Source organism: Anolis carolinensis, chromosome 1, assembly GCF_035594765.1.
Source record: "Anolis carolinensis isolate JA03-04 chromosome 1, rAnoCar3.1.pri, whole genome shotgun sequence".
NCBI classification, from domain to species: Eukaryota; Metazoa; Chordata; class Lepidosauria; order Squamata; family Dactyloidae; genus Anolis; species Anolis carolinensis.
Genome location: NC_085841.1, coordinates 139089850 through 139100624, shown reverse-complemented (window position 1 = coordinate 139100624; position 10775 = coordinate 139089850). Strand labels below are relative to the sequence as shown.

Genomic DNA, 10775 nt, shown 5'->3' with positions numbered 1-10775 from the left:
AACAGTGGGCTTCTGGAAGAAGCAAGCAGAAACAGACAGAAATTCTCCCGAAATGCACAACCCTACTGGATACGGGCATTGTGTATATAGGAATGTAGTCACACGCTATCAAAGGATGATTATAGGTATAATGTAAACTGCATGAAAAATTGACACTCACACATTATTTTTCACCAAGTTCAAAGTTGACTTTCTTTTACTACATGTCCAAGGGTATGTTACAGTACATTTTCCTTTAAATATTAGTAAGCACAGCCATGTCAAATGCAAAAAAGCTTGTTTTAAAAATAAATAATGTTAACCTAGCCTGACAGGGAAGACAGTCAGGGGGAGAGATAGTCAGAGTCTTCCCCAAAGTAGGTGGAGTTTCCTGCATTATAAAAGTCCAAGGCACTGTTCCTCCAGGCAAGACAGACGGCATCTTGAGTCTTGCAGAAGGTGAGTATGGCAGTACAGATATTTTCTTCAACCACAAAATACTTTGAATTCTGCTGGTGTAGGAAGAATGGCTTAAATATAAACAAAACTGCCATTCACAGCAGAAACATTATATAATTTTTGCTTATTTCAGGTTTACAATTCCTGCTGTGTATTTGTATATCTTTAACAGATGAAAGAAAAGAAATATTGAACATGTCAAAGCTGGCCAAGTAGGCAGAAAGCATAGAGTAGATTAGCCAAGGTAAGGAATGCAGGTGCAAATTTTGGAATGTAGAATGTAAAGATTAAAAGACACTTAAATTTACTTAGATGTATTGGAGAAGGGGTGAAATGTAGTTCAGACTCCTATTCTTTGCTTTGAATCTCTTTGAATTGATTAGGATTGTATGTAAAAACTGCAGTTCTCAGACTAGAAAGTAACTTGGTTTGTCTAGACAAAACATCTAATAAATGGGTATCAGATCTCTATGACAAGAGACTTTCCTTGGAGTAGGCATAATGGGAGTTGCTTCCAAACAAACATGCCTTTGACTGTGTTTGCTTAAAACGGCAGATGTTCTACATATGCTTAATGCTGCAGCGTATATTTAAGATGATACAAGAGCATAGTATCTGCAGTTCAGATGATAAGCCTATCAGTCAGTACACATGCTGTGGACATCTTCCCCCTTGAGCCTCCTACTTGGAGTCAATCTAAGACAACATAGCCCTTTAACCTTTGGCTGCTCAAATATTCTTAACTTTCTGTAAATAAAAATGAAGGACATCATAGTGTGGATTCCTCAGACATACATATATTCTTTGCTGAGTTTGAAGCAGTGGGATGAAATGCAGAATGGTTACAATACAGTGAGCATTCTTTTGATAGTTCAGAAGATTGCACAAGAGGCATCTGGACTAAGTAATTTTGAGCATGAAGCAATAATGGCATCAGTTTCCTGTTTCAATGTTGAAGGTCTGTACTAATTCATAAGAAACAGTTCTGCATGTCAAACTGTTCCTGCAGTTTTGTTGCTCATTTTCTCATTTCTTTTGTAAAGTTATTAATATAGATATATCAGAACTGTGCCAGTGCTTCGACATCATGTTTAGAAGTATATCATAGCAGGCATGTACCGGGGGGTGGGGGTGGGGGTGGGGGGCTTGAAGGGCTTCAGCCCACCATGCATATGGGATATATTGAGCATGGTGATCAGATCATGATATGAATAAATAAATAATAAATGTAAGGCCTTCTCGCAGACCACCCCAAATTCTCAGGGTTTATTCATATGTTTATTCATATCATGATCTGATCACCATGCTCAATATATCCCATATGCATGGGGGTATTGGGATAATGATACAAAAGGTTTGCTAGGGTAGATCCTCTTGCACTCAGACTCAGCCCCCCCCCTCCCCCGAATCAAAATCCTGGCTATGGGCCTGTACCATAGGGTCCATCTACACTGTAGAATTAATGCAGTTTGACACCACCTTTTACTACCATGGCTCAATACTATGAGATGTTGGGAGCTATAGTTTTCTAAGGCCTTTAAGCTGATTATGCAAAAAGTGCTGGTGCCTTACCAACTACAACTCCCAGTATTCCATAGCATTGATCCATGGCAGTTAAAACCGTACTCATTTTAGGGTGTAGGTGCATCCATAGTCTTTTTCATTCTCGATGTACATTGGACTGCTTTCCCCTCTCTGAACCCTCCTAGGATTTTGAAAACCTTGAGACTTTTTAACTAAAATGCAACAAATGCTCTAAATTTTTATCAATTTTTTTGCAGAACTTCAAGATATTCTGTATTGAATTTGAACCTCTGTATTGAAACTACCTGTCTTACATCATGGAAGATTGCTTCATTTTGTTTGTTCCTTACAATTATTATTATTATTATTATTATTATTATTATTATTATTATTATTATTAATAATAATAATACAGTTATTTAACATGAATCCTAGTGTTAAAATAAATAGTGCCCCAGCCTGTAGAGTCATAGAATAATAGAGTAGAGTCTCACTTATCCAACACTCGCTTATCCAACGTTCTGGATTATCCAACACATTTTTGTCATCAATGTTTTCAATATATCGTGATATTTTTGTGCTAAATTCGTAAATACAGTAATTACTACATAGCATTACTGCGTATTGAACTACTTTTTCTGTCAAATTTGTAGTTAAACATGATGTTTTGGTGCTTAATTTGTAAAATCATAACCTAATTTGATGTGTAATAGGCTTTTCCTTAATCCCTCCTTATTATCCAACATATTCGCTTATCCAACGGCCCATTTATGTTGGATAAGTGAGACTCTACTGTAGTTGGAAAAGACTGCATGGGGCATCCAGCCCAACCCACTGGCATGGAAAAGCACGATCAAAGCACTCCTGACAGATGGCCATCCAGCCTCTGTTTAAAAGCCTCCAAGGAAGGGTTTTACCACATTCTGAGGCAGAGAGTTCCACTGTTGAACAGCTCTTACAATCAGTAAATTCTTCCTAATGTTCAGGTGGAATCTCCTTTTCTGTAATTTGAATTTATTGCTTCAAGTTCTAATCTCCAGGGCAGCAGAAAACCAGCCTGCTCCCCTCTTCCTTATAACATACTTTCAAGCATTTGACCATGGTTATCATGACTCTTCGCAACCTTCTCTTCTGCAGGCTAAACATGCCTAAATGCTTCTCACAGGGCATGGTCTGTAGAAGTGGGAGAGACCTTGTGAACTGTCAAGATGTTTACAGAACAACTCAGTCACAGCAAGATCATTAATCCCTCCATTTTTGAGGACAATGTGAATCTTTATGGTGGCTTTAGGTTACATTTTCACCCAGGCTTCAAATGCTAGCACTTCTGAGTCAACCAGGGGTTGTGTCCTTATCTCATAGAAATTCAACTTCAATATGTGTGGCTTCAATGGAAGCCAGTGCAACCCAGCCCTGGAAATGTTTGCACTTACAGTATCACATATAAAGGATTCTTATTCATTTTGAGGACAATCAATGACTCCCTTTTCTCATCAAACTACAAAGGTGGAAGGAGTGAGGAGAAACAAAGCTCCTGCCTCTTGTGTATTATTTCTCATGAAATTGGTAATTGAAAACCACCCAGGCCATTCAGATCTAATGTTAGGGCAGGTCTATTTTGCATTCAGACTTTTCTATCTGCATACAATAATGCCTGTTTTTTTTGTTTTGTTCCACTGCACAACCTCAAAAGAACTACTGAAGAGTAGCACTACACTCCTATCTAGCTATCTCAGGAGTATAAGGAGACCCACATTCCATGGATGGATTAAGAGGGGAAGCATGGAGAAGGAACTGGGAATGGAATTAAACATTTGGAATGGATTCTAGGGTCTATCTAGCCTGGTTCTCTGCCAATGCAGAAATCCACCGCTACAGTATTCCAGCGAGGTGGGCATCCAGCTGTTTCTTGTAAAATGGGACGTTGATAGAGCTATGGTCAACACTGCAATTAGAAAAAAGTGGCAAAGTTTCCCAAGGCAGCAAATGTTAGGGGACAAGTGGCAATGGGGACAGTCCTCTGGCCATTCCTTCTAGAAATCCGGACAATCTTCTCTATTAGAAAATGCAGCTATCAATATCATAATAGCATACGTAGAAGGCTCTACCTGGGAATAGAAACACATTTAAATATATTTACTTAAAAAGTCTTACTTTATTCAAAAGGATTTTCTTTTCCTTAAGTGTACTAGGTACTGGACTCTTTGGAAAACCAATCGTCTACTTCTGCAATCAGAAGAATGTGCAGCCCTTTCATGCATACTTGTTTGCTTTCAAATTTTAGCTACAAGGCTGTATACATCTTGTTATCAATACTAACTGATGGCTAATATTAAATGCATTTCCTTGCATTGCTGTATTTATCAGGAAACCATTGACTTCAAAATATGTCTGAGAAACCCAAACTTACCTACTTTAATGGCAGAGGACGAATGGAATCAATACGGTGGTTGTTAGCTGCAGCTGGAGTTGAGGTTTGTTCTTCCATTTTAACAAAACTATCAAATTTATTTATCTTGTCAGAAGTAAACCAAAGGTACAGTTTAATGTATTTTAAAAAACAAAGTTAAAAAACTTGGCACTGAACTAAATGTTCTTTGACCAGTAGCTGGCCACTTGGAGTGTCTCTATTGTTGCTGTAAGAAGGTCCTCCATTGTGCATGTAGCAGGGCTCAGACTGGGAACCCCTAGTGGCGCAATGGGTTTAACCCTTGTGCCAGCAGGACTGCTGGCAGAAAGGTCGGATGTTCGAATCCGGGGAGAGTGGGATGAGCTCCCTCTGTCAGCTCCAGCTCCCCGTGCAGGGACATAAGAGAAGCCTCCCACGGGATGGTAAATCATCAAACACTAGGCAACGTCCTTGAGGCAGTCAATTCTCTCACACCAGAACGACTTGCAGTTTCTCAAGTCACTACTGACATGGAAAAAAAGGGCTCAGACTATCAAATAGCACTGGGTTAGTTGCGAACAATTTGCTCATATATTTTTTCCTTTGGTTTGAACAAGAAATTTTTCAGTTCATAACTTATGGGATTAACGATGCAACAAAAAGACCATGCATAAAATTCAGTAAAAACATAAATAACGTAATCTATCTCTCTTTCTCCAGTTTGAAGAAGAATTTGTGGACACAAAAGAACAATATGAAAAACTATGCAAAGGTAAAAATCTGGGATGAGCTTTTGTTTTCTCTGGATGAGACAGCTAGGTTGGGAGATTGCAGTATTTCTCTGGGTTTTTAAAAATATTTAAATGATTTTCTGTTGTTTCAGAATTTTTTTGCCAATTCCCAACTTTCTGGTGGGTTTCTTTTTAAATTTGAGATGTATTGGAACAAAAAATATATCCTTGCCCCTCTTCTTCCCTCTCTCCCTCCTCCTCCCTTCTTCTCCCCCTTTTCTTCTTTCTATCTTTATTGACCCACAAAAGAGGGATATCTTTATGATGATGTTTCTTTTAATAGTTAGTGTGCTTTAGATCAGCAGAAGTACTTTTCTACTGTAAAATATCAGGGTGGAGAAAATTTGCGCTTCAAATCTTAGGACCACTAACGCACTGCTCTGATTTTCAACAATTTAGAAAAGCCTTAGGATAGATCTAAGAAAGTGCTACACCAGTGGTTCTCAACCTGTGGGTCCCCATATGCTTTGATCTTCAACTCCCAGAAATCATAACAGCTGGTAAACTGGATGAGATTTCTGGGAGTTGTAGCCCAAAACACCTGGGGACCCACAGGTTGAGAACCACTGTGCTACACAGAGCACCCATCCTCCCAAAATGTATATACAAAAGCAAAGTCACACCTTTAAAAACCAATCCAGAAAAAGCCTTTTATACCACAGTATCCTACAGCTAAAATCAGGTATTGTGTCAACCAAACTAGGACCCACTCTATAATTAGACAGAATGCAGAAGCAAACCGAGGGCCCTTCCACACAGCCATAGAACCCAGAATATCAGGGCAGATAATCCACTATATCTGTGTTGAACTGGGTAATCTGTGGCCCCTTCCACACAGCTGAATAAACTCCCACATTATCTGCTTTGAACTGGAATGTATGGCAGTGTGGACTCAAATAACCCAGTTCAAAGCAGATATTGTGGATTATCTGCCTTGATATTTTGGGTTATATGGCTGTGTGGAAGGTCCCTGAGTCCACACTGCCATATAACCCAGTTCAAAGCAGATAATGTGGAATTTTATACAGCTATGTGGAAGGGGCCTGAGGCAGAAGGGTGAGGCATTAGAGGTCGGATCTGTGTGTGCCCTACAACCAGCACCACTTCCTCTAAGTTACTATATATTCATGGATAAGTCTAGAAATTTTAGTCAACAATTGACCCAAAATAATGGGGTTGAATGATCAAAGAGTCAGTGTAATTACTGTACCTTAACTGTTATAAAAAAGGGAACCATCCCCTTCTCTGAATAAAGTGGCAAAAGATGAGAGCTTGGTATGCCAAGAGAATCTGAAAGAAGGACGGTCCTGCTCTACTCTCTCTATTGCAGTTTCACTTCTGGCTTTTTTAAAATGACTGAGTGGGAAAATGGGGCTATGGGCAGCTAAAAGCGTCTGTCTCCCAGAAGTGTCATTGGTACTTTCTCCTCTCTATCGTTAACATCCATGGGTCATATTAGAATTTTTAACTACTTAAATTTTAATTTTTTTAACTCCCACACCTGTCCTTAACAAGGGGTGTGTGAAATGGCAGAAATCCATTCTGTTTTTGTTTCGGATTTTGGGTACCCCACCCCCTTCTGTTTTCAGAAAGATACTTCCTGAAATGGAAACGGAGCTTCAGATCTTGGAATCCGAACAGCCCCCCTCAGAATCTCCCAAAATCTTTTTGAAAATAGAATGGGGGGGGGGCACCCAAAAACAGAATGGATTTCTGCTGATTTTGCACACCCCTAACCTCAACTTATACATGAAATCAACTTATACACAAGCATAGGTGGTCATTTGCTATTTTGTTGACAATATTAGAAGTAAAGTTGAAATGTTGTCGCATCAGATGTGGCTTTCGCTGAAAGTAATTTGGCCATCTCTACATCAACTGTTGCTATAACAGGCAGTAACACACTTTGTGACCTTAATATTTTCTGGGTGTGTAAATCATCTTCATGCAAATGAGATTACATGTTTCTTTTACTTTTCTCTTGGGATTATTTGGGTTTTTTAAATGAAAAAAGTACATCTACATCAATCTTTAAAGGGTAAAAACCATGTGGCCCTCTAAAATAACTGGGTTAGGGTTAGGGTAACTGGTGGCACAGTGGATTAAACCACCGAGCTGCTGAACTTGCTGACTGGAAAATTGGTGGTTTGAATCTGGGGAGTGGGGTGAGCTCTCGCTGTTAGCCCCAGCTTCTGCCAACCTAGCAATTCAAAAATATGCAAATGTGAATAGATCAATGGGTACTGCTTTGGCGGGAAGGTAATGGCGCTCCATGCAGTCATGCCAGCCACATGACCTTGGCGGTGTCTACGGACAACGCCGGCTCTTTGGCTTAGAAATGAAGATGAGTACCAACACCCAGAATCGGACACAACTAGACTTAACGTCAGGGGAAAATCTTTACCTTTACTAACTGTCCCATTGTTCCTTTCTCCATGCACATGTAATTCTTTTTGATTTGCAAAAAGAGCTCACTCATAGGGTGCATGGTAGTGGTCCCTACTTTAGAAATGAGTGGGAAATTGGTTTATACCCTCCTACCCTATTTTGGGGTCACTGGGGTTAAACAATTTATGGTCCTTTAGTTACTGTTGAATGGCTCCTCCCAGATGGCTCTCCTCAACACAGCTAGGAATAGTTCAATAAAAGAGCCACACTTTGTCCATCTCTGGTTTAGAGAAAGCACACAAGGCAAAAGCTCTTATTCTAAAGGAACAGTCATACACTAGAGTTAACATGCTGCCAAGTGTACCGCTGGAACCAAACAGGTTGTTCTTGAACCACTCAGTGTGTTTCACTTGGCATAAACTTTGGGTGAAGGATTATAGGATGACTCCAGTGTTTTGTTATTGGAACAGCCTGAGCTTGTCCATATTTGTCCACATTGAAAGGTGTGGTGCTTTAAAGGATTATGCTGCAAACCTGGTGGGAAACTAAAGTTTTGAGACATATTTATGTATGAATATAGGGTTCACTTCATTTTCTGCCCTTTTGCCAAGTGAGGCACTCAAAGCAATTGACAAGATTCAAATTTAAAAATTTCAAATTAAAAAAGAAATATGGTAAAACATCAAAACATATTGATAACAGATCCTCTGAAGATGCCAGTCACAGATGCAGATATTTATTTAACGTTTCAGAAGTGAACTGAGGGTACAGTTATGATGTATTTTTTAAAAAAACACAAACAAAGTTAAACATTTGACATTATACTAGATTTCCTTTGACCAGAAGCTGGCCACTTGGAGTGCCTCTAGTGTCACTGTGAGATGCAGGTGAAATGTCAGGAGAAAATGCTGCTAGAACACAGCCAAATTGCCTGAAAACCATACAACACCCCAGTCATTCCGACCATGAAAGCCTTCGACAACAGATTGAAAACACATCAATAAACAGAAATAATAGTCATATTCAAGCATAACCTAGTTTAGATGTCAAAGATTCGCCCAAATGTATATATCTATATATATAAAAGGATAAAGTTGCGGGCGCAGTGACTATAACAACAAAACTAAACATCCCAGAAATACGAAACTTGGCAACACAATGCAAAATCCTTGCCTCCCGGTTACAACAACACAACCACACCACAAAACCACAATCCGGACCCACAAAACTCACAACAACACTTCATGACTATAACAACACAACTAAACGCCCCAGAAATACAAAACTTGGCAACACAATGCAAAAGCCTTGCCTCCCAGTTGTAACAACACAACCACACCACAAAACCACACAGGACCCACAAAACTCACAACAACGCATCGTGACTATAACAACACAACTAAACGCCCCACAAATACGAAACTTGGCAACACAACGCAAAAGCCTTCCCTCCAGGTTGTAACAACACAACCACACCACAAAACCACAATCCGGAGCCATAAAACTCACAACAACGCATCGTGACTATAACACAACTAAACGCCCCAGAAATACGAAACTTGGCACACAACTAAACGCCCCAGAAATATAAAACTTAACAACACAACGCAAAAGCTTTGCCTCCCGGTTGTAACAACACAACCACACCACAAAACTACAATCCGAACCCACAAAACTCACAACAATGCATCGTGACTATAACAACACAACTAAACGCCCCAGAAATACGAAACTTGGCAACACAACACAAAAGCATTCCCTCCCAATTGTAACAACACAACCACACCACAAAACCACGCATCGTGACTATAACACAACTAAACGCCCCAGAAATACGAAACTTGGCACACAACTAAACGCCCCAGAAATATAAAACTTAACAACACAACGCAAAAGCTTTGCCTCCCGGTTGTAACAACACAACCACACCACAAAACTACAATCCGAACCCACAAAACTCACAACAATGCATCGTGACTATAACAACACAACTAAACGCCCCAGAAATACAAAACTTCGCAACACAACACAAAAGCCTTGCCTCTCAGTTGTAACAACACAACCACACCACAAAACCACAATCCAGACCCACAAAACTCACAACAACGCATTGTCACTATAACAAATACAACATTTGACAACACAACTCATCCACCTCCCCAATCCCTACATTCACACTTGGCCTCCAAAAAAACAATTACAATAATAACAATGACAACAACAACAACAATAAGAGTCAACACCATCACAGGCAAGAAACAGCCAGGCACTGAGGCTGAGAGGCCAGTCAGTACTACACTGGGCCTCCAAAAAACAATACAGTAGCATCTAACTTATCCAGCCTTCATAATCACTACAACAACAATAATAATAAACACCTACACAGGCAAAACATAAAAAGACTATTGTACCACAATAAAAATATAAACCGCACTCAGCAGAATCAGACATTACGATTAACAACAAACCAAAGACAACAGGGATCTCAAGCAATTATCAATCAACACAAAAATTGAAGAAAGTAACAGACTTCAAATACTACTACTAATGTGAGTATGAAAAAGGGTGGAGGTCACAGCATCAATACAACCTAATGTAGACTGACCAACACCACCAGACTAAGCCACAGCAACGCGTGGCCGGGCACAGCTAGTATTTTATAAAGGACAGCAGTGAATAGGAAAAGCTAACTCTTCCCCAACAGAGAAAGCCTGGGAACACAGAGCAAGAAAGCCCTTTTGTATGTTGCTCACAAATGAGCTAGGTATTTTATTACTTTTTAAAACATTGTTGTAACTCTACTACACCTACGAAGGAATTACTAATGCAAGTCAGAGAAGCAGAGAGAGTAAAAGGCAAAGCAGTAAAGTTAAGGGAGGAGACCTCCCATTTCTGCTGCCTTTGGTTATAAGAATTGCTTCAGTGAAATACTGTTAGTCCTTCACATTCACTTGGGTTAGAAGGCACAGGACCTCCATGAAAATGAAAAACTGTGAATAAAGAAATTGCTACCATTTTACCTGGAAGAAGACCTCTTTAGGAATGTTTAGGACTTCCAGTACGACTTTATAATCAACTTCCACTAGAAACTGACTATAGAATTGCATTGCGGGACCTAGAGATTCTTAGGGAGATGTTCTCTCTAGAAATCTCTGGATCTTACAGCATAAATGGAGGAAATCAACCACAAAGTTACACTGGAGTAGGTAGAGGTTTTTAGAAAGAGCGTTTTAAATCACATTTGT

At 39.6% G+C, this 10775-nt stretch overlaps 1 protein-coding gene across 3 annotated transcripts in view; it reads left to right on the top strand.

Moving 5' to 3' along the window:
- Window positions 1-338: 338 nt before the first annotated feature.
- Window positions 339-10775, top strand: part of LOC100552897 (glutathione S-transferase A4) — a 22212-nt gene continuing 11775 nt past the window's right edge. The window contains exons 1-4 of one of the 3 annotated variants that reach the window (XM_008117932.3): window positions 382-438; window positions 3656-3852; window positions 4330-4436; window positions 5072-5123. In XM_008117932.3, the coding sequence (XP_008116139.1) occupies window positions 4350-4436; window positions 5072-5123 (139 nt within the window). In that variant the 5' untranslated portion in view covers window positions 382-438; window positions 3656-3852; window positions 4330-4349. Of the gene's footprint in view, window positions 439-659; window positions 683-3655; window positions 3853-4329; window positions 4437-5071; window positions 5124-10775 lie in introns of those variants that run through there. The other 2 variants (XM_003215434.3, XM_062983012.1) reach the window with 2 other exon arrangements.